The sequence below is a fragment of the Varroa jacobsoni genome, unplaced genomic scaffold (assembly GCF_002532875.2).
Source record: "Varroa jacobsoni isolate VJ856 unplaced genomic scaffold, vjacob_1.0 scaffold_489, whole genome shotgun sequence".
Classification (NCBI taxonomy): Eukaryota; Metazoa; Arthropoda; class Arachnida; order Mesostigmata; family Varroidae; genus Varroa; species Varroa jacobsoni.
Genome location: NW_019213391.1, coordinates 30,369 through 52,193, shown reverse-complemented (window position 1 = coordinate 52,193; position 21,825 = coordinate 30,369). Strand labels below are relative to the sequence as shown.

The following is a 21,825-nucleotide window of genomic DNA, read 5'->3' as shown; positions in this document are numbered from 1 at the left end:
CAATACTGTAACGGGTCCTATAGGATGCAATGGAATATTCTGTATCTAGACTGTAAAATCGTGTGAAGCCCACGAGGTAAACAAGTACGTTCCTGAACTTCCAATTAGAAAATACGACAACGAACCACAAATTGCCAGAAAACTTTTCCTTTCGCCTCCGTTACGGTTCGCCTCCGCTACGATATCCACCGTAAAAGGAACAACGACAATTGCAGCGACCGAAGCGGCGTCGTACGACAGACGAAGTAAGTGTTTGGCGGGAACAAATCATTCAGGGGCTGATTGTCTCGTTTAATGACGCTTTCTTTGACTATTAACGTGATAGTAAACGGACAATATAGGCTTCGGATTCGAATTATCGCGGGGCGCACTGATCGATCAGCCAACTTTTTCATTGTCGTTATTACCGTTACGTGAGTTGTTAGGACGATTTAGCTCTGCAGTTGAAATTAGCTAACGACGCTTATCGTTGCCAACTAAATACGTCTCAGATAGAAGACTGTCCTGATCAGTGTTCTTATTTTCCACTGTGATCACTGTAGTGTGAATTTCCAGAAAGCATTTTTAGCAACACTGAAGCCCGGGTCACAGTTTTGAATGTATAACGAGTACTTTCATCCATTACTTGACCCTTCGTCAGATCTCGAGTGACTATCTGATTCATATGCGAATGTATAGCAAGTCACTGGAACTCGTTTTGGCTTCAGCTCATATTTTCGAGGTTAATGCGCGACGTGACAATACTGTCAGCCAGCCAGCCAGCCAATAGAGCGGACATGCCCAAAACCACGAACATCCAGTAATAACTCATGCTTTTGTGCTATCGTTTTTCTGCCTCTAGCTTCGTCGGCTGTAATTGTTTACTTTCAACTGCTCTCCGCCATCGATGTTAAGCGCCAATGGTTTAGTAAATTGTTCATTGATAAAGAACGGGAATACGAGCGTGAGGAAAAAGGCGAAAAACGAGAAGGTCACCTGAACAAGGTCTAGACGGATCAGGCCGGGGAGCCATCCAGTGCTACGATCTCATGGTGCGCCAACGGTATTTAATCTAGCAACTGTTGGCAATAACGATGATCTTTTAGCAGGACGACGCAACATGAACGCTAACAAATTCTCCAACAACAATGGCGCAACCGTTACCTTTCGGTTTTTCACTGTAGCTCACTCGCTCTCAGCTCGAAATCGTCTGGTAACAACTGGCCGCTAGATATAGCGGTAGAATGATTCGATGTTTTATACATAGGCAAATGCCGCAACTATAACGCGGGTACGATAAGGTTCTATTGTCGTCGGTTCCTTGGCTATTTACAATTGCATACCTCGTGAGGGTTCCCGCCACGCCACGCATACGCCTCCCGTAATGATACCTGGCAACTATGTCACCAGTTTCCTTGGTCAATGTGCTGCACTAAATAGTAAATTATTGTTGTTGCTGTCATTCAGTCGGTCTGTCTGCTGAGTACACTGTTGCTGGATGTCAACGACTGATCGTAACATTACGATCTAATGGTTGATAACTCGTTAGGTAGCAGCCATAGTTCTGGCCCATCCGTCAGATCATTCTTGCCTTACTTCGACCATTTGGAACATATTTATTTTTCAGTCGTTACGAATCCGACTTATATCCATATACAATAACATCATAACTCGGTATAAGGGCGAACAGAAGTGGATAGGCAAATAAAAAAAAAACACAATCGACGGAACACCATTTTTGACTCTGTCAAATACGTAGTACTCCTTTCTGGTAATGACTTCAGCTATGAACAGCCGAATCTATCCTCGTATTTTGTCGTCTTGCCGACTGCAAATATTGACAACGCTGTCATTACTGAAGGTAGCGGATGCTGGTTTTATGCTGAGAAGTCCCGATTTTGCTTTTGTGCTTTACCGGTGGCCAGTTTTCGAATTGCGGCTGAGGCGTCAATTTTTTTCGACATCTCGTTGAATGTTAGCGAAGTTTTAGAATGGCGCGCACAGGGAGCTGTCAGACATAATGTCCGAGCTTAATACGGCGAGCTGGGGAAGACCTCATGGGAACAGAAGCCACAAAAATTAGGTTAGCTGGAGGCTGATGAAGACATTGTTATGCTTATATGTATTTTAGCAGTATTCCTTATTCTTAGTTGGAAAATGGGAAGTGAAATCTGTTGTCGAGGTTAGCTAGAAGAATCATCTGATAACGAATTGCTCGACTCTGCGAGAGAAATTGAATGACAAGTATACATATATCTATGGAGCGCCTTGCTCTAAAGTAGTATCCGTAATAAATAAAGTTATCCGTAGTCGAAATATAGTGGTAATGTTCATAGTCACTGTTGTGACCCAGTTGACACGCTTGCGTGCGATGAATGCACCAGAATAAATGGTCTATTTATAGAACTAATGGAATCATTGAATTTGTCCGAAAAATTGCTCTGTGTACTAACCTTTTTGAGGTTTTTCTCAAGCAAAAAACGGTGGTCGTCTATTTACATTACAAGCCCAATCTCCCATTTGCTATCATATTTTTATTGATAAAGGGCATCCGGTGACGATCTCTTGAATCACGAAAACCTATTGAAGTTGCGGAATGCCAGTTGTCAATACGCTTACATGTGTCTATAGTGGCCATCAATCCTGTGTTGCAAATCGCTTGCTGATTTTCTGGCTTCATTTTCCGTTTCCGCGTACTTCGGGAGTCTCGTGTTACCCTGGTACATCTACGTGCGGTGCCCAGTCCCCCTAGGGGGTTATCATTGCAGCGGTGGCGCCGATTGTCATCGTTATTTTCGTTGCTGCTGAGTAAGACGCCGCTTGAGATGATAGCACACCTTCTTGACTCACATTCAATCGTCACGGTATAAACCACTATCTTATATCATATAGAAATATATAACGGTGACGTCTGATACCGTCCCTCCGCACGCTGGTTAGATCTGCGCCGGGCACAATGAGAAAGGTGACGTATAGTGCTCTTCCGTGCGCTGCGTTGGCACGTCCGCTATTTCGGGGCCACTAGCATAATCATCGAAACTGGGCAAGTGACCAAGGGAATATTGATGATGAGCAGGAGCAGTCTAATCCGACCAAATGCACGATTTGACTCGATGCTATTCTATATAGTTAGAGCCGATTATCACACTCGACATGTCATGTCGTTTCTATGGCCGGGGGAACGAAGATACTGTTACGCATTGTGGTAACACTGATTCGTCTGCAAGAAGAACCACTGATCCGATCAGCTGGCCGAATCACAGCGACTTTTTGGCGGTCCGTGTAGATCCGCTGGGAGCCAGTGCCCCACGTTCTGCCAGTACCCCAGTCACTCCGATTTGACTATATCGAAGTTACACAACACTGCCGACAGAAACGTGCCGAGATCTGGAAGCAATATAATACTGTTACGGTCGCCTTGCTAATTCACCAATAGTGCTCCTAATAACAAATATATATGTGTTAAACGACATCTGGTGATGTTACTGGGTATATACTGAAAGTAATGCCTGATGCAAAAGGAACCCGCTAGGTCAGAAAGCCTGTCTCTTAACACTACTAGCGTTAACAACGAATCGAAGGTTCATGCTTATATATATAAAGTACGTACATACAGTGTTGAATAGTGAAGATCGCTGTTTAATCCTCGGGCTCTAAATGTTTATTAGGCAGTGTGTCATAATTTTCTTAGGAGACGAAATCGTCTAGGTAACGACTAGGCGTACTAGGTCGAGCGAATGGATTGCTGCCTACGCAGCGTCCGCTCAATGACATCGGAAACAATACGAGAACACATCTCGAAAAACCACTATAACTCGGAGGTCATAATCGTCCCACATTGTTGTCGCATGCTGTGGTTGAGAATCAGCCATGGCCCACAACACTGAAGATTGGGGTTGGGTTATAATTTGTATCGATACTGGTTTCAACTGACCACAAGGGCGTGATTGATGTTGTTGTAGACGTGAGGTATATCTAGCTTTAGAACTATTTCACTTTAAAAAAAGTCAACGCTACACCTCGTCGCCTGATACAACCCTACGATGTAAACGATGCAGTGCGAGCAGAGTACCTCCGATAAACTTTTTCCGAAAGTTAACTAGATAGCGAGAAACATTACAATTAATGCACGGTGTATGTAATACTAAACTAATACAGTTTGTAGCTACAACTCATAATTCGATCTTTTGCAGGCCGATTTTAAGCGTCCGATATAGACAAACAGTTTAGCCTTATGATCATATCGAGGCCACAAGTACTTTTACTTCTGGTAAATTCAAAGAAAAAACTGAAGGGATTAAAGTGGCATCGCCGTCTTTATGCTCTTAGTCATTAACGGCTTACTTCTTCCGGAGCAAATGGTTGGCGTTGGATTTTCTATGTGGACGCCAATCCAGCAGCCTGCGGTTTTAATAGCAGCACTACATAAGTGAAACTAAGCGGGACGATGGTGGATCCGTTCACATTCTCTCCCTTACTGGCTTCATTCTTGTTCCGGAGTCATTCCGACCCTCGTGGGGTGAATAGAGTCAACAACGACCATCGGCCAGTCAAGTTAATGACTGCCGCTACTTCGAAAGCTGTTATTAACATCCGACGAAAATAGACATTGAAAAAAAATAAAGAAAATAAGCTAGAACTGTATGCCTTCTAAGCGATAGGCACGTAATAGCCTAGGGCTGGTAGTATGCCGTGCAGGTTCGCTCGGTCGCGACACTATCAAATGGATCCCAGCGCACGATGCAGCAGTTGTCGCGCGGTGCGATAATAAGTTAGAAAATGGGTATTCCGAACATGCATCGTGCACGAGGGCACTATAAATGGCTTTGTAAATAGCAATGATATTGGAAGTTTCGTTACAGATGAACGGTTTATAGGCTCGGGGCTGAAATGCAACGACGAGGAAGTTCGTATGCGCAGAATCGATTAGACAGAGACGCGAACGTATGAACTATAACTATCACTACGATCGATTGAGCGCGGACAACAAAACGTATCGTCGGGGCCAGGTTAGCTGGGTCAAGTATGCTTGTCGCCACCAGATAACCAGTCGCTACGGGATACCCCATTTTTACTTTTTCCACTATGTGGAAATCATGTAAAAAAAAAAAAAAAAATTTTTGTTATGGAAAAGCAGTTATGACAGTTTCTCTTCTGGATAAGGGCGCCTCGACTCTTAATCTGTGACTGTGTAGTTGTTTTGGTTATTTCAGCACACTTTCTTCCCTACATGTTTTGCGTTAACTGACTCGATGGAGCGCGGACATCCACTTCATCCGATCAGAAGATCGCAAAGTATGGCTAGATAAAAATGCCGAAACCGTTTATGATTGTGGAAACTTCTATATTGAATTCACCATAGGCCGAAGAAATATTTGCAAGTACTACCCAACCACAAGATATGTGACTCGCCATTTATCCTACACAACAAGATGACACGCGCTCGAATGATGTCTAGTTGATGATGATGAATGTTAGCTATTGCTACTTGTCTCTCTGTCCGCGGACAGCGGCTTATACCCCTCTTCGGTTCAAAGCACTTATTGCTACACTAAACTCGCCCATTTGGCCAGTCGCCGCTTGTTTCCTCTGCTGCATTGGTTTTGTGCGCCTTGACTTTATCGTGGTCATGGTCGTAATCATCGTCTTGTTTTAGTCTTTACATTCGGTCTTCGGTGCGCATCTTCAAAAGTTCCACGCAAGTACTGTTCTGGCTCTCTTCCCCTAGCCAAGCACCGTGGGGCAATGTGAAATAGCCGAGCTATAAGCTTGACACTAGCGCATCAATGTGGTAAAATGAGTATTGCAGAAAACAGCACAGATTTCTATCAGAGTCGTATTAATGCGGCTCAACGTGGCGCACCTCTTAGCACTTCACTCCCATAGCTCATATATTATTCCATAATTATCTTACTTGTTTTGCAACTTTATAATCGCCTAAACATAAGAATAACGACAACAAAGACAGGACCGAACCAGCATCTTCGCCAGTGTACGGCAATCGACTATAGGGCACGACGTAAATCTAATAGCTGAACTCGCCTCGTACGTAGTGAGTGTCACGGCGCTTGAGCACGGTTTGCTCAGAGTTATTATTTGTTTCTATGAAAATCGACAACAGCGCTCCCCTACTTGGTGTTTGACACGAAAAGGAGGTGTGCGAATTTACCTCATCCAGCGGTCTGTCACCAGTTTCTCATAGATTCATGTTTTTGACAAACGTACTCGTGCGACAATACAGGCCTACCTCGAGTGAATGAACGTCTGACAAGTTAGCTTATTCAGGCCTGATGGGTGAGTCAGTGTGAAGGGCAATGGACGGATGACTTCGCAGACGGCTTTGGACATGTATATCTATCTATATGTAGTAATATGCATGGTTGGTCATACAGGCAAAACAGTGAGAGAATCCGCGATGACCTCTCGGCTGGCGATCGATACAATCACGTGAATGTATCGGTCGCCAGTTCCAGCTGATGGCTTCTTCTCGGTTTGTCGAACGGTGTCTTCATCTAGCGTTTCGTTATTTGGTTGCTGTACCTTTTCCTTGTGATGGTGTTAGCTTGTCGTGCTTGTCGGCTATTAGATGCCGCACATACGGGAGCATTACGGAGCACTGGCCAGTAATCATTTTGGGTCGAGGGATATTCGGTGAACCGCAGATTTTTCCGATGCCACAGCCTATGCCATTTGCGTGATCAACATATATATAGTCTTCTTGTTGATAAATACTTTAGGTACACGTCACTTGATAGTATCACATAAGGGTGCGAATAGATACCTTCTATAATGCCTTAGAACGCCTAGTGTGGAAATCAGCTCGTCGCAACGGTCGATTCTAATCACTGGGTACTTGTACTGCTACAACAGCAAGCTAAAGTTCGTTTTCAGTGGAAAATGGAGTGCATTAAATGCAGTTGGTCCTGTTTAGTCGATCGGATAGTCGGTAGACGTCTGCTATTGGGCTGGAACAAGCCAGTAATATTTTTTTTGCTAAACGTAGTTCTAACTACCAGTTCACCAACGCATCCTTCCGCAGTGCTAACGGCTTGCCTGGCTAACTTGTGCAAAGCCCCTCCCAGATCCGCCAGTTACGGATCACAGACACCAAGCAGAGGCAAAGGAGAACACTGTGGAAAAGGACGATATTTTCAATTAAGCCCTAGTAAAAATCGACTCGATTTATCTCTCCAGTAACACCCAACGTAAGCATGCACAGTGCTAAATGCGAGAGAAAGGAGAAACAGCGAATAGGATCATTGGTCGTACTTGGTCTTCTTTATCCAAACAACAGCCATTTGGCGACGTCACGGTAGGGCACTAGGGTTGGCTCGACCGGTTCGGGTTCGCCAGTATCTGTGGTGGCAATAATGGGGGCTGCTGCTCATGTTTTCAGGCCAACTGGCGGACCAGGCCCTGCTGACGTTACGGGTACGAGACCATCCAATCCTTCAGCGAGGCGGACCGTTCTCGACCCGTTACCTCATTCTGTTTTAGTCTTTAATTAGTGGTGGTCTCCTTTAAGTTAAGGCGTCGCAAAGATCAACCGACTGCGTTATTCTTTAGTTTTTTTGCACAGGGGCTCTCGATCGCCGGAAGACTTTCATTTATCAACGTTGCTGAGTCTTTTTCATTGCGTATGGGCACGTCGAGACTAAACGTGTATTTATTACATATCCGGCTGGATAGATGGAGCAGATAAGGGAAAAGAGCCGCCTGGACCTTATTACTGTAATAGTTGACTGAAGATACACATAGACGATCGAGCGGTTGCGATTAAAGAAGTTTTTGCGAACCGTAATTAATATCTATGAATGTGCGAGGCCAATTTTCAAAAAGACATCTGTATTAGATTGTTTAACTAGTTATTTGTGTTCATCCATATTACGTTAATTCAGTGACTGAGCCTTTGTCACCTCAATGATCCGTAATAATGATAATAATACTGCTGGTTTATAACACACGTTCGCACATTCGCATTCATACGAAGGATTCGCTCTGAGCATTACGGCACTTCGCCTATTCAGTTCTGCGCAAAAAAGAAAGCACATTTCTTTCTATGCTTCATCTAGTCTTGTCACATGCAGTATCATAAGTGCCAACATTGGACACTCTCTAGATCTTCATTGATGTTGCTGATAGTGAAAATGTTCGAGGGTTTGCTTTGCGCCCTCCCAGCTCGCATTGTGTGTAATCGGCCACTATCCTACAAAATTGTTACATCGTTCTTCTCTTCCCCGGGCGCCCCAGCACCGGTTACGCCCCTTATTAGATCCTTTAACCAGCTTCGTACCAGTGCGCTAAAGGGGACACAATTCTTAATCTGTCGGACAGTATGTTGTATGAGCTAGTTATCGTATGAATGAGCGAACAGCTATATGCTACATGGCAGGCGTCCGCTACAGAGCGAGGCGCTATAATCGCGAGGAGCCTGAAACCGCCTGGGTCATCTGGGGTGCAAGGCCAATTAAGCTGATCAGGGGACGGCAGTTGAGAGGAAAGCGAAAATAATCGAACAGCTGTTTCCCGGAGCGCTTCCTCATGCCCTTAAGCGGGCCGAGTCGTGGTCTCGCAGGGCCGTTGGAATGCTTGTCCCTGCAGCTGCTGCTTTTAGTATGTTCCAGCTGCCAGGCCGAGTAGGGAAAACGAAGACCCCAACCTATCAGCCAGCCAATGTAGAGCGTCTACTGTCAGTGGCTTGCCCGGAGTATTGTTCCATGTCTGTGCAAATCAGGAAGGACGTTTGGGGATCTAAGCTGAGAAGGGCAGAAAAAGTTGCCGAAGCATTCTCAGTTCTCTAACAATACTGCCTACGAGACACCGATCAATGAACCGACGGGAGAGTATCCAACAGAGCCAAGTCTCGAAGATCTCATTTCTGATCTTTTTCATCTTTGATCTAGATGAACAAAAATTGGGCCGACACCGGTAGTGGCGCAGAAATCAGCAGTACTTTTAAAAGATGAGAAAAACCACTGTAGCTCAGGATCTCGATAAGAAGGATGAGTAAGCAGGTAATATGAGATGAAAACAAAAGAAACCTATCATAAGGCTTCTATAACAACTACAACAAAGCACTCACGGCAACAGTCAATGTTAGCGCTTCTTCTGTGCTCGGATCCAGCGGTTTTCTGACCCACATCAATACCAGTCACACTTCCAGCGGAATAGAAGAAGCGAGGTTACGGACATAGGGTCTGAGACGCGTATGTAGATTTCTACGAGTGCTTAAAAAGAGCCCTCGTAGCCTTTCTTTATAAAGTGGGAAAAACTTTAGCCTACATCGCGTGTAGGTGTACAGACATGGCTTCGCTAACATATTAGACTGGTTATCTACAAGTTAATGGTTTGCCTCAGCTAACTACATATGGATCAAGAACGTATTGGAAGGCGTTGTTTTCAATTAGGTTTGTACGGTTAAAATAGACAATTGTCGTTCTTTGTTCCCCGAAAGCAATTATATTATAAAAATTATCATAATCCTTCCGTGCCCCAGTCGTTCTTGATCGGGGATCGGAAACCTCTCCTTTCAATAATTTAAGAACAAGATTACATTTATTATGGCTCTCTAGGGTAGTCTCACTCGGGCGAGCTAAACGTCGGTGCAAGAAGCGCTAAGAATAAGTATAAGAGCTAACTTCTTAAGCTAAGAAATGATTACAAGTCTAATTTAAGGCTTAGCCTTAAAGCCTATACACAGTTTGTCTATATATTAGTGTAATAACATCACCATTGAGCATCGATCCATGTTTGTGTGCCGTAAGCGGTTGCCTCGTCGTGTCGGACAGCAATACAGACAAAAGAGTTTCGGATGGGCAGGGATGAGGGAGCGCATACATTTGCGCAGCTGGATCTTGCCGAGTGGTTCGCGCCAAGTTTAGAATATATAAATATAACCAAACCGAATTCCATTCACAATTCACCAAAAATCGCCCCTAACTGCTTCAGTACAGGCACCATCGAATTAAGTTAGGTACAGGAAGCTTTAGGGTGCGGGTCGGTTTGCCCTGGTTTGCCTGTTTGTCTGTCCGTTTGCCTGCCCGCCTGTCTTCCTGTCTGTCTGTTTCCCTAAGCCTCGGCTGCCTAGCTGGCCCATCCTCGCCGCTGTCACGCCTGTTAATCTATTGCTTGTTTACTATTTCGTTTTACTTGTGTCTCTGTGGCCGATTGGCCGCCAATCGTTTATCCTATTCGTATCAAGGGGAGATGCGGGGATCATGGCTAATACGCTAGAAGCATAAGACTTCGAAGAGATAAAGGGAAAGAAGCGACGCGGCTCCTAAATTAAATTACTGTTGCGGAGGCGAACATGAATGCTGGCAAGGTAGAACCGGCACCGCCGGATAACATGCGGGTATTCCAGTTAAGCGACCATCATTGTCCGCACAGATACATACTAAACTACTACCACAAGCAGAGGCAGGCTTAGACATGGGTAAAGCGCGACCAGCGCGAGTGCTGGTCGGCGGACCAATCTAAGCAGTTTGCTAATTATCTGGCGTCCATACAAGAAGAGAGGGGCAAATAAGACCAAGTGAAGCAACGAAGGAATGGATGAACGAAGGAAGCAGGAAGCTTAGTCTTGCGGTGTTTACGAAAGCGTCTGCTGGTAAGCTGGGCACCGTCGGGGAAAGGGGAGCGGTTTGCCTAGGCAGAGAAGGACCGTTAGCCGGATGAAGCCTTTTCGTATTAGTAGTTTAGCAGTGCAAATTCCCCCTCTTCCCCCCAGCCCTTTCTCTCTCTCGCTCTCTCAATACTAAAATACCGAGCATCTGCTAGATCAGATTGTTTAGCCAGTAAGATGAAATTGTTCCTGTTATTTGTGGTTTCTATGGTTCTAGCTTTCTGTGTATGTATATTACTTAGGGTTAGCAGCTCTCGTTTGGAAACGACACTCGGACGGTAGATCTGGCGTAGTTGGCTTAAGAAAATGCTGGTCGCGGCTTTGCTGATCTGATCGTAATATGGTGGTTCCAAAGATATTCTTATGGGTATGCTGTTGTTTTACGCAACAGTCATTTTCGTAGTATAGTTGGAATACTGCGTCGCATCTGTAACAAGCAACGCTGAATAAGGGGCCATGATTTGTTACTGCTGTCTATTAAATGTTTCCGAGTTCACATAGATGTGTGCAATACAATGGAGCGACAAGTCCGGTATCGAGTGTACATGTTTTTCTACTCCGTTTATAGTCACTTTTCCTCGATACGCTTAGATCGTGAGGGAAGATCAGTCAGCTTATATTTCTTTGGACGTTGCCAAAGTCCTGTGCAGCTCTATGATCAAAGTTGTTAAAAGTATATGATAGTAACAGTCATGAGGTGATATACATTTGGCTATCCTGATAAGAGTGAACTTAATAAAATTTGATTTTTTTATCTTTGCCAGCCAGTTGCGTCACAGCAGGATGTTCAAGAGAGATTTCCCCTGCGTAAGAACCAAGATACGCGACAAGTTTCGCAGTGGTGCGAGAATCCCTCACATAGTAGGCGAATGTGTATGATTGACTGCTTTCCTCGTCGACGAAGACGACCAACCCTTTTTTGTCGTCGCCAACAACTTGCATGATCCGCTTGTCGTCTTAAACACATCGTTGCATCTGACGTCGTGTACGTGATACGTGCATAAACGTGCAGAGATAACGCAGAGCGAAGTAGCTTTTCTCGTCGTGCTTAGCAGGAAGTCGTATAAATACTGCACAGCGAGTATGCCAATACGCCCTAGTTACAATCTCTACTTTGCTTGGGCCACAGAAGAAAAGTTAGTGGCGGCAGCGGCGAGCGTGCGCGTGTTCGGAAAGTCCCGACACAGTCTGCCAATATCGAGCCTCTGATGCCAGAGATTCCGACCCAAGCTACGCCGCTGATTTTGTTCTCGGCCCAGGCTTTGCCGTGTTACCATTTCTGCTACTACCGCTGCCTTCTACAGCAGTGCACTTGGTACTTAAAAGATTAATCCGGGACCGGCCAGGTGGATGGTACGGGGAACCGACAGACGAATTGGGGTAGTAGAAGAGGATCCGTATGACTTCTTAGTTTGGCCTGGTCAGGCATCATCGAGATTCGTGGTCCTCCGTGTCCTGAAGGGGGCAAAGATTGTTTATTTGATTCATTCAAGGCAATAGTGAAGGGGCTGCTGAAGCGATGAGCTATAGTAAGCTGAAGACGAGTGGATGCTTGCTCTAGTCGAGTGGGGTCCTGATTGTGGTAGTAGTCGAGGTCGCGTCGCCGCAGTAATTGCGACCTGACTCGAGGCGAAGTGAAAGTAGCTACATGGCAAAAAACGTCGTGGTATAGTATGTCTTGCGGGATGAGCACCGCGTGCGAACTATCGAATCGAACGTTTGACATGACGCAACTCGACATGCGTTGTGAGTTGATTATCTATTACCAGCATCGATCACAATGACGACCACGGCCACGGCGAAGTTCTGTCCTGTAAGTTAATTACATAACCTGACGATGGTCGAGCCAAATTAATGAACGCTGATGACGTGATGGAAATCTCGCTTTACTACTCTGCTTCTCTTCTCATCATTTTCCTGATCATCCCTTCCGCTTCTGTCGGCTAAGTCTTGTGCCGCTTGCATCATGATGATGGCACCGAGCGCGGTAATAGTGTAAAGTATATGTCTTCACTAGGTACGTACCACAAGAAATTGAATGTGCGACCGTGTATATACTCTTATGATGGACTCGTTCAGCCTTTGGACTAGATAACCATTTCTTGGACAGATATTCCCTGCTAGGATGACAGGGCAACTCAGCGTAGACGACGGGACTGACGGAGCCAATGTTGTCAACGTTGCAACTTGCCTTGAAAAGTTGATTAAGTTGACATAGCTCGGGGTACATAGCCGCAGAAAAATAATACAGTGGCACCTACCACACTGATTGCTTAACTCTGTGGCACTGTCTGTGTGTGGCCTGGGCAGATTTACCCTCGTTATGCCGCGTTCATCCGATCATTTAGTGAACGTATCAACTCACGATTTAACGACATCGAGCAGCAAAAATTACGAGCTTGTTCCCATATTCCCATATGTAGACTGTGTATATTTTTTCAAAGTGTCAATACATGCTGCGCGAATACGGTCAAACCAAGCGACTTTAACTGATCTTCTTAAGTGGACAGGGATCGTTGTACGGAAGACACTTGTAAGAGCTACGGAGCAGCCGAGCAGTTAGGGAGAGGAACGAAAGGAAGTACAAAGATAGGGGATGGTCGGTAGCTGTAGTCTAACTCCTTGCATCTTACAACCTACAAGGTTCAGTGCTTTTAGCGGCCCGCGGGCGTTGATGGAAGGCGACGTTCACTTGCATAGGCGCTTGTAATCCGTTTTCTACGGATGAGAATGTCGAGGGCAAACCATAGCGATAGTTTTCTCAGGGGCCTCCCAGCTGACAACAGGGCATCTGGCTGCGTTTAATAAGCAGCTCGTTGTGTATTAAACCATGTTATCCTTTCGAAAAATTAAGGTTCTCGTTTGGTTATCGGTGTACCTAAATTGTTTGAGTGCACGCCATATAACACACATTCTAGGTTCAAAGTCACTACGCAAGTCAATGAAAGAGCCCAACGTTGAAACAATCAGTTATGAAGTATATGCCCGATATAGATGAAACAAGCTTGTTACGCTTAGGCAACTAAATAAGTGTTTACGTTCTTTAATTTGACTTCGTTTACAGATTCATCCGCTGAGCGGGCCGGTCCAGGGTGGAACACTTTTGACGATCGAAGGCAGCAATTTGGGCACTACCCGAGAAGAAATCGAAGATAAGATCACCGTTGGCGGAGTTCCATGCCGCGTTGTTGATTACTCTGTTTCCGTGAAGGTGACGTGCGTAACAGGTCCCTCCGAGGTATCTCATGTCGCTGACGTAGTGATTGGAAATCGCGCCGGACTCAGTTCTGCTAAGGAGAAGTTTCTGTACAAAGAGATCACGCTGGAGGAGGTCACCCCAAAGATCGGACCAATGTCTGGCGGGACCCGACTGTACATTTCCGGACAGAACCTTAACATCGGGTCAAACGTTGAAGTATACCTGGACAAACTGCCGTGTATCGTCGACAAGACTCTTGCGTCCAACTCGCAACTTTCTTGCACAACAACTAAATCGACAATACCCTATAACGTCTCAGTGCTGACACTAAAAATCGATAATTCTACCCAAACGCTTGGCTACCCTTACATCTATGTTGCCGATCCAGTCATTTTTGATATTGCGCCAAAGAAAAGCTTTGTATCAGGTGGCCGACGGATTAAAGTGACTGGCAATCATTTCAACGCCATTGTCGCCCCCAAAATCGCCGTATTCTACGGTGACAACATCATCAATGAGACATCCTGTGAAGTCGAGGATAACCAGCACATGTTTTGCCTGTCGCCGCCGGTAAACTCGGAGATCCAAGTGGCTCGACCAGCCGCCCGTCGTCGCGTCGATTCCGATGTGATGCACGAGGAGTGGCGGTTTAAAATCGGTTTTCTTATGGACAACGTTGCTGCAGTTCGCGATCTGACGACAAATTTTCCTGACCTGATCTCAGACATGGTTTATGTTCCCGATCCGAGGTTCTACCAGTTCGACACCGCCGGTCACGTTAAGTTGTACAAAGGCGAGTCGCTCGTTATAGAAGGGATGAACATCCGCGCAGCGCTTCGTGACGAGGCCGAGATCTCAGTGGCGATCGGGGATGAACGTTGCAACATTACGTCAATAGCAAATAATCAGTTGGTCTGCCTTCCGCCAAGTGAACAGCCTCAGGCGTACAATAATTTCTGGCATGGCAAGGAGGCTCGCAGTGATCTGCCCCTCGTTGTCGTCCACATCGGGCCCAACCTACACTATATTATCGGCTATTTGAGGTATGAGTTCTCGAAACGGGGAGATCTACCAAGTGAGGCAGTGGCCGCCATTGCCGGCATCGGCATTGTGTTAACCTTGGTATCGCTTTTTGTGATAGTATTGCTACGTCACAAGTCGACTCAGGCCGAGCGCGAGTATAAACGGATCCAGCTTCAGATGGACGATCTCGAAAAATCTGTTCGGATTGAGTGCAAACAAGCATTCGCTGAGCTGCAAACCGATATGACCGATCTGACGAACGATCTATATACGATGGGAGTCCCCACGTTGGAACATCGTGCCTACGTAATGAAAGTGTTCTTTCCGGGGGTAATCGATCATCCGCTCACGCGTGACAACAAGCTGAAGAATAACGGCTATTATAACAACTATGAAGTGGCAATGACGCAGTTCCATCAGCTGCTGCTCAATAAGAGCTTCCTCATCAACTTCATCAACACGTTGGAAAATCAGGCGAGCTTCACGATCCGTGATCGGGTTAATGTCGCCTCACTGCTGATGGTGATTTTCATGAACAAGCTTGAGTATGGCACTGAGTAAGTATAAAACTAGATAGCCATAGGCTAAAAAAGTCTGAAATGTGTGAAACCAGGTATAATCTGTTCAGGTCACTTAAATATAAATGAGGCGTTAGATTTAGGTAGCATAATCCATATTTCTTTGTTACCTTCCATAGACGGTCCCTTTGTATGCAACGAAAGGTTATCCCTTTCACAAGAATGTCTACCTTACTTGAAAACATATTCCATGTTCGTAATAATTAATAGTAAAATTAATACATATACTTTTTCAAGGTACATATATGAATTTGCGCAGTGATTTACGGCCGCCCAAACCAACAACCTAAATAATACCTAATCTATAGGTAAATAGTTAGGTAAATAGTTAATGAGCACAAACTACCGTACCACATGTAATCTTCATTGTCCCTAACATCTGCTCTCTATGCCATGTTTCCCACTTTATGACTCGCCGTATTTCTATAGCATTCTGCGTACACTGCTACTTCAGCTAATTGAGCGGTCGGCTTCATCCAAACACCCCCAATTGATGTTGCGGAGAACGGAATCAGTGGTTGAGAAGATGCTTACGAACTGGCTAGCCATTTCTATGTATGACTACCTGAAGGATTCTGCCGGCTCATCACTGTTTCTGCTCTTTAGCGCCATCAAGCATCAGATAGAAAAGGGCCCTGTGGATGCGATCACCCACGACGCACGCTACTCCCTATTCGAAGCTAGGCTACTGCGGGAACAGGTCGATTATGCCATGGTTACGATCCACGTAGTCCAGGAAGAGCAGGGAGACAAGGTCGTGTGCCGGGTGAATGACTGCGATACGATCTCGCAGGTCAAATGCAAGGTGCTCGATGCGCTGTACAAGAATACAGCGCACTCGCTGAGGCCCAACGTGCTCGACGTCGATCTGGAGTGGCGTCATGGACGAGGTGGACATCTGATCCTACAGGACGAGGATCTTACCACAAAAACATTGAACGGCTGGCGACGACTGAACACCCTGCGACATTATGGCATTAAAGACTTCGCCGTAATGAGCCTCGTCAGCAAACAAAACGATAACTTTAACAATTGTAAGTAGCGCTTTGGATTTTGATCAGTTGGTAGCGATGATATTCTCAGTCAGTAAAAGACTAGGTACAACAAGTAAATGTCATGTAGAACAGCCAGCCTCATTGCTACATGATGAGTATCACAGGCAATCGCGTATGCGTATATTGTTTTGTTAGTGATTTCCCAGAAAAGTGTGTTATGTGCATGAGCCTCATGAGGAATATCCATGCATCGAATCCGCTTAGTGCTATTGCATATTATAAATTGTGAAAATGATTAATGTTTGTTTTCTAGTTCTAATTAGTTTTCCCATCTTACCCTCTCCCATTTTATGTTGGTCCGCTTTACAGACAGCGGCGACATGACGTTAAACTCGATGACAAATATTGTCCTATCAAACAATCAGCACAATACCATGCAGAACGTCTACGCTACAATTAAGTCAACACACGGCGGCAGTCACACGTCGTCATCGGCACAATCAGATATGGAGAACGGCCTTAAGTTTTGGCACCTCGTGAAGAACGACGATGATAAGAAGAATGACCAGGCGTATACAAAAGCCATTCCTGAAATCTTTCTCACGCGCCTGTTGTCAACTAAAGGTACAATCCAGAAGTACGTGGACGATTTCTTTACAACAATTTTATCCGCGAATGAAGCGCTCCCGCCCGCCATTAAATGGCTGTTTGATCTGCTTGATGAAGCTTCGATGCTACATGGTATTACCGATTCGGAAGTACCTCATGCATGGAAGTCTAATTGTCTTCCGCTGCGGTTCTGGGTGAACTTTATTAAGAACCCGGATTTCATACTCGACGTGAACAAGACGCCAATCGTCGATAGCTGCCTGTCGGTGATCGCCCAAACCCTAATGGACTCCTGCTCGCTGACTGAACATCGTTTGGGTAAGGACTCCCCGTCGAATAAACTGCTCTTCGCTAAAGACATCCCACGCTACCGGAAGAAAGTCTGTGACTTTTATCATTGTCTAGCAATGATGCCCACAGTCACCGATCAAGATCTCTGCGTCCATTTGCAACAGCTAAGTCTGCAATACGGCGGCGAGTTCGACGCCAGCGTGGCCGTCAAAGAACTTTACGTGTACGCGGCTAAGTATCGTGAGCACGTTTTGCTTTCCCTTGACAATGACCCACAGTGCCACACGATGCATCTTGCCCATAAGCTGCATAATGTCGCCTGCACGATGGAAGGCCAACCGACTTCGGTCTGTTGAAACGTAGTTAATCAGTGAGAATTCCAGTCTAATTCCATCCAGCTAAATTAGAAACAGCTGGAAACGGGGGGAGTCACCGGAAAAAGTAACTCAAAGGTAGCAACGGTATCATGATAAAGAGAGGGATATACCGACGTAGCTCAACATCGATTCAGAGTAATGATACATACAATGAGATGAAAATCGCTAAAAAGAAATCAATCTATCATTTTCTCTATGTATGTGAGAAGATCGAAGCGGAGACAACCAACATGCCCTGTACATAATAATCTTGAACTCTGTACATAGCAAAATAGCGATAAAAATAAATATAGGGTGATGATGTCGATGATTTTAGTGATGAACCGGCAATGATGAACGAATGCGGTGCATGTAGATATATACATATGGAAAATACACTAGTACTATCGGACGGACAGAGCGAGATATGAAGGCCTGAGTTCAGTCGAACGGACGGCTAAGGAAACTCAAGTGACAATGCTAGAACCCAAATGCCACTAAACGGTACCGTGTTGGCTAAATGCACAGAAGAAACCCAAGCAGAGATGTCGTCTGCATGATGCAGATGTCATATTTGTTGTTAACAGGGAAACAGAAATAGGAGAAAAGATGTATAAGTTATAAATCTATCTATGGTATCCTGAAAGCAACATTGACATAGCGCTGAGGTTAAATGAAAGGAGTTGACAAATGACAACTTCCATGGACGCTTTGTTGTACCACACAATGTAAACTCGAATATGTATATGTGTACGTCTCTTTCTGATCAGGAAGGAAAAAATCTTATGGAGAGTAAAAACTTATGCAGTTCGAAGTTTTTAAGGTGTGTAGTATAGAAACTACACGAAGTATCAGAGCATATATATATATATATATATATATATAAAGCGAGAGACGGCTCCGGAGAAGCAGGGTGCCGGTGAAGCGGATCCGATGTCTGAGCGTTTAGGGCAGATCAGGAAGGCTGCACATACAGGACGACAGATGATATGGAGCTGGCTTATATAATGACACCGAAATCGCTAGATACGCGGATCCCAGTCCGGCTAAGCTTTATCGATTTTTATTCGTCAGCTAAATACTACTTCGTCGTTGTAGTTCCCGAACGTTTGAAAACGCTTGCAAAACTGGTAACCCAACAGAACCAGACAAAACAGCAAATGAGAGTAAATGATAGACGAACTTTAGAGGTTAGCAAATAGTTATAAAGCAAAACGATAAAGACAAAAGTTATTCCAGCCCTGCGGTGAACAACTTATGACGTTTGGCTGTTGGACTAAGATCGAGTTTTTACCAGCACCGTTGTGCTGCGATAACTTGAGACGTTACTACGAGCCAAAGGCGGTAGAATTGGTATGATAACTGTTGTCTCAAGCATTGTGTGCCTATGGGCCTTGGCCCACCAAGTCACTATCCTATCACAAATGGCGTGATCAAGATCCTAACTATGAATATGATGACAGGCCGATGGTGATAAGAGCGCTTTAGAGCGCAGATGATGACAAATAAAGGTCACGATGGTAAGTCGGTGCTTAGTCGTTTTCATGGGCGAACCACTCGAAACAGACCAATGGTTAACTATTCAATTGAAAATCACTACATGTTCGCTAATTTATTCATTTAATACAAAAGAGAAAATTACTGATTCTTTGTGAATTTGGTAAGGAAATTTAGCAGAATATCTATATAATTAACTAGCCAATAAGGATAAACTGTTCTACATACGTGCTGCTAAAAGACAATATAATAGTCCACGGCACCTTGGTACTACTATGCTTAATTTTTAATATATAGCTGCCGCGTAAAAAACAAATGTTTGTTTTGTCAGTCGGATTAACTCGAAAGAAATCAGGTTAGAAAATGGCGACGGAACAACGGGACTTTCGGGGACGACCTTTAAGCGTTGAGGTGTAAATAGGAAACGGACGGCTTGTAAATAAGAAAAATCACAAAGAAGAATTAAATATGTGTAGATGAAAAATGAGAGGATGGCTGAACGTTGTTTCGAGCAGTAGAACAGAAAAAAATGATGATACTAATGCTATTAATATTGATAATAAAATTGACAACTGGAATAAAGCAAGAACAAAAGCCATAGTCGCACCTTCTGCGTCTCGCTGACCCCATTGTACTTAGAATGGCAGAAAGTAGGCGTCAGAAAAGCAGAGTTATTGTTAGGTTATCATAGACGCTTCGGAACCATCTAAAATTATCCACACGAAAACGTGCCGTTACGCAAGTCGAACGCGATACAATCGCAGGTGACGGTCACACTATTACTACACTATAAAATTCGGGCGGTGAGGCACGTCAAGTAGACGCGATCAAGGCGGCTGTTCATAGAGGCAGTGTAAAATATTTAACTTATTGTAAAAAAAAAAACAGAATGAAAACGAAGGGATAACAGCGGGGAGCGTTGGTAGCCTCCTGGCCTATTGCAACAACAAATTATTGCTAAGAAACGAGATACGGAAGCAAGCCTAAACAGAAACAGCCAACAAATTACCGTAATACGGATTTATTTACGATACATAGGTGTGTGCAAAAGAGATAAGCCTGATAGTGCGAAGAAGTTGAAATATAATCATACGTATGTGGAAGAAAAACACAGCTGGAGCCAGGAAAACGCGTGAGCTTTGTAATTTATAAAAAATAGGCAAGAATCAGAATCGAGTTAATGAAGAGAAAACAAAAATGGTGGAAACTAATTAGAAGCAGCAATCGAGGCGGACAAAATCGAGTGAATAAATGGACATTCAATATGTAGACTGATTTGTGTTTATTCCAACAGCTTAATATGCACCAAGCGTAAAATACAAAAACTCACCACAAACCCGAAAAAAAAAACGCAGACGTTGAAGTAGTGCTTTCACTATTGTATACTACAACGAACGTTTAGCTCGCGCGAAGTATACACGACGTAAATATGTGCTATATATTGATACGTAATACAGAAGAATAGGTAATTAGCAGTTCAGATTTGTGAAGTAACGCGATGCGAACTTTACTAAAAAAAGAACTTTCTAGTTAGATTTTTCTGTGGCTTCATTTTGTCATTACGATCACCAACCGTATTCCACTCTCTAACTTACTTCGTTGTCAAAAGCATGCTTTGGTTTACTGAATCCTGATTTCCGGATCAAGTTTTCATAGTACAAGTAATGGACCTTTGTTGGGTACCAATCCACGGTGCTTCGAAAACGCATTTCTCAAACCATTTAAAAATTCACCCTGCCAGAGAATAACACAAAAGTACGGATTTAGCACAGAGAATACATAGTACCCGTGTCCTGTCAGAGAACTAAAAGGAAGCCACATCAAATAGTAAAACATTAAAGATTAAGAAAATGAAAATGATGATATTTACTGTTATTACAAAAAGTAGGGGGACTTCTACCTCAGTAAACGTAATTCAAAACGAAACTGTCACTATGGTACTTGGTACGATTGTACACATCGCCGCCACCTTTTGTTTTGCTACTTACCCCATATCAGAGAGCTAGAAATTGCTTCTCCCAGTTTCCGCAGCATTCTGAGATAATCTTCATTGCGCAGTCTATTCAGTGGCGTCGGCATCCGTAAACTCTCACTCGCCTAACGTAAATGTTTTCTTTGCCCCAACGAGCACAATGACACATTTTTACACATTAAAATCGTATCTATCGAAGCTCAGTTAAGCTATTATAAATTGTGCCATACTAAAAAAGCCCAACAGCCGTCACGCATATACGAAAAGTTGTATCTTAAATAGAGTTGGTCTTCCGGACTGCCTCCGTAGAAGAACATAGTCAAAGTGTAAGAAACGAACCGTCTGCGCTGCCAGAGCGCGGCGGTCTTTTGGGGATGTAAAGAAAATCGTATTGACCGTACGATAAAGTCGCGCAATTAGATAGTGATATGAACGTTTTCGTTGTCAACCAATTCGACATTACGTCAGTCAAAATTATTAGACAGGCCCTATACCTTTAGATCATCCGCGTAAGGCTCATTATTATTATTCACCTACCATGTACCTAAACGCGCGTATTCATATAGGTAGACTGTTTTTTTTTACTGCACGAAATGATCGTGACTTTATCTCTTCTGGCCTTAATCTCTTGAATTTTTATTTGATTTTTTTTACTTATTTCTGAAATTTTTTTTTATTTTCGGCCCTGTTTACGACCGATAA

The 21,825-nt window shown here is 44.2% G+C and overlaps 1 protein-coding gene and 2 long non-coding RNA genes across 3 annotated transcripts in view; 1 reads left to right on the top strand and 2 right to left on the bottom strand.

Annotated features, from left to right (window-relative positions):
* The window catches only part of PlexB (plexin B), a gene marked incomplete at its 5' end in the record, with an annotated part of 37,148 nt that extends 16,728 nt beyond the window's left edge, over positions 1-20,420 (top strand). Inside the window, 3 exon segments of the mRNA XM_022834020.1 lie at positions 13,668-15,382; positions 15,833-16,437; positions 16,768-20,420. Coding sequence (XP_022689755.1) covers positions 13,668-15,382; positions 15,833-16,437; positions 16,768-17,654 — 3,207 coding nt within the window.
* On the bottom strand, positions 1,263-6,853 carry LOC147753438 (uncharacterized). The gene is made up of 3 exons (XR_015311261.1): positions 6,761-6,853; positions 2,433-3,366; positions 1,263-2,022 (listed from the first exon to the last, which is right to left on the bottom strand). It is a non-coding gene; the product is annotated as an uncharacterized LOC147753438 (long non-coding RNA).
* Positions 20,415-21,617, bottom strand: LOC111260910 (uncharacterized). The gene is made up of 2 exons (XR_002680626.1): positions 21,140-21,617; positions 20,415-20,885 (listed from the first exon to the last, which is right to left on the bottom strand). It is a non-coding gene; the product is annotated as an uncharacterized LOC111260910 (long non-coding RNA).
* Between the last annotated feature and the right edge of the window lie 208 nt (positions 21,618-21,825).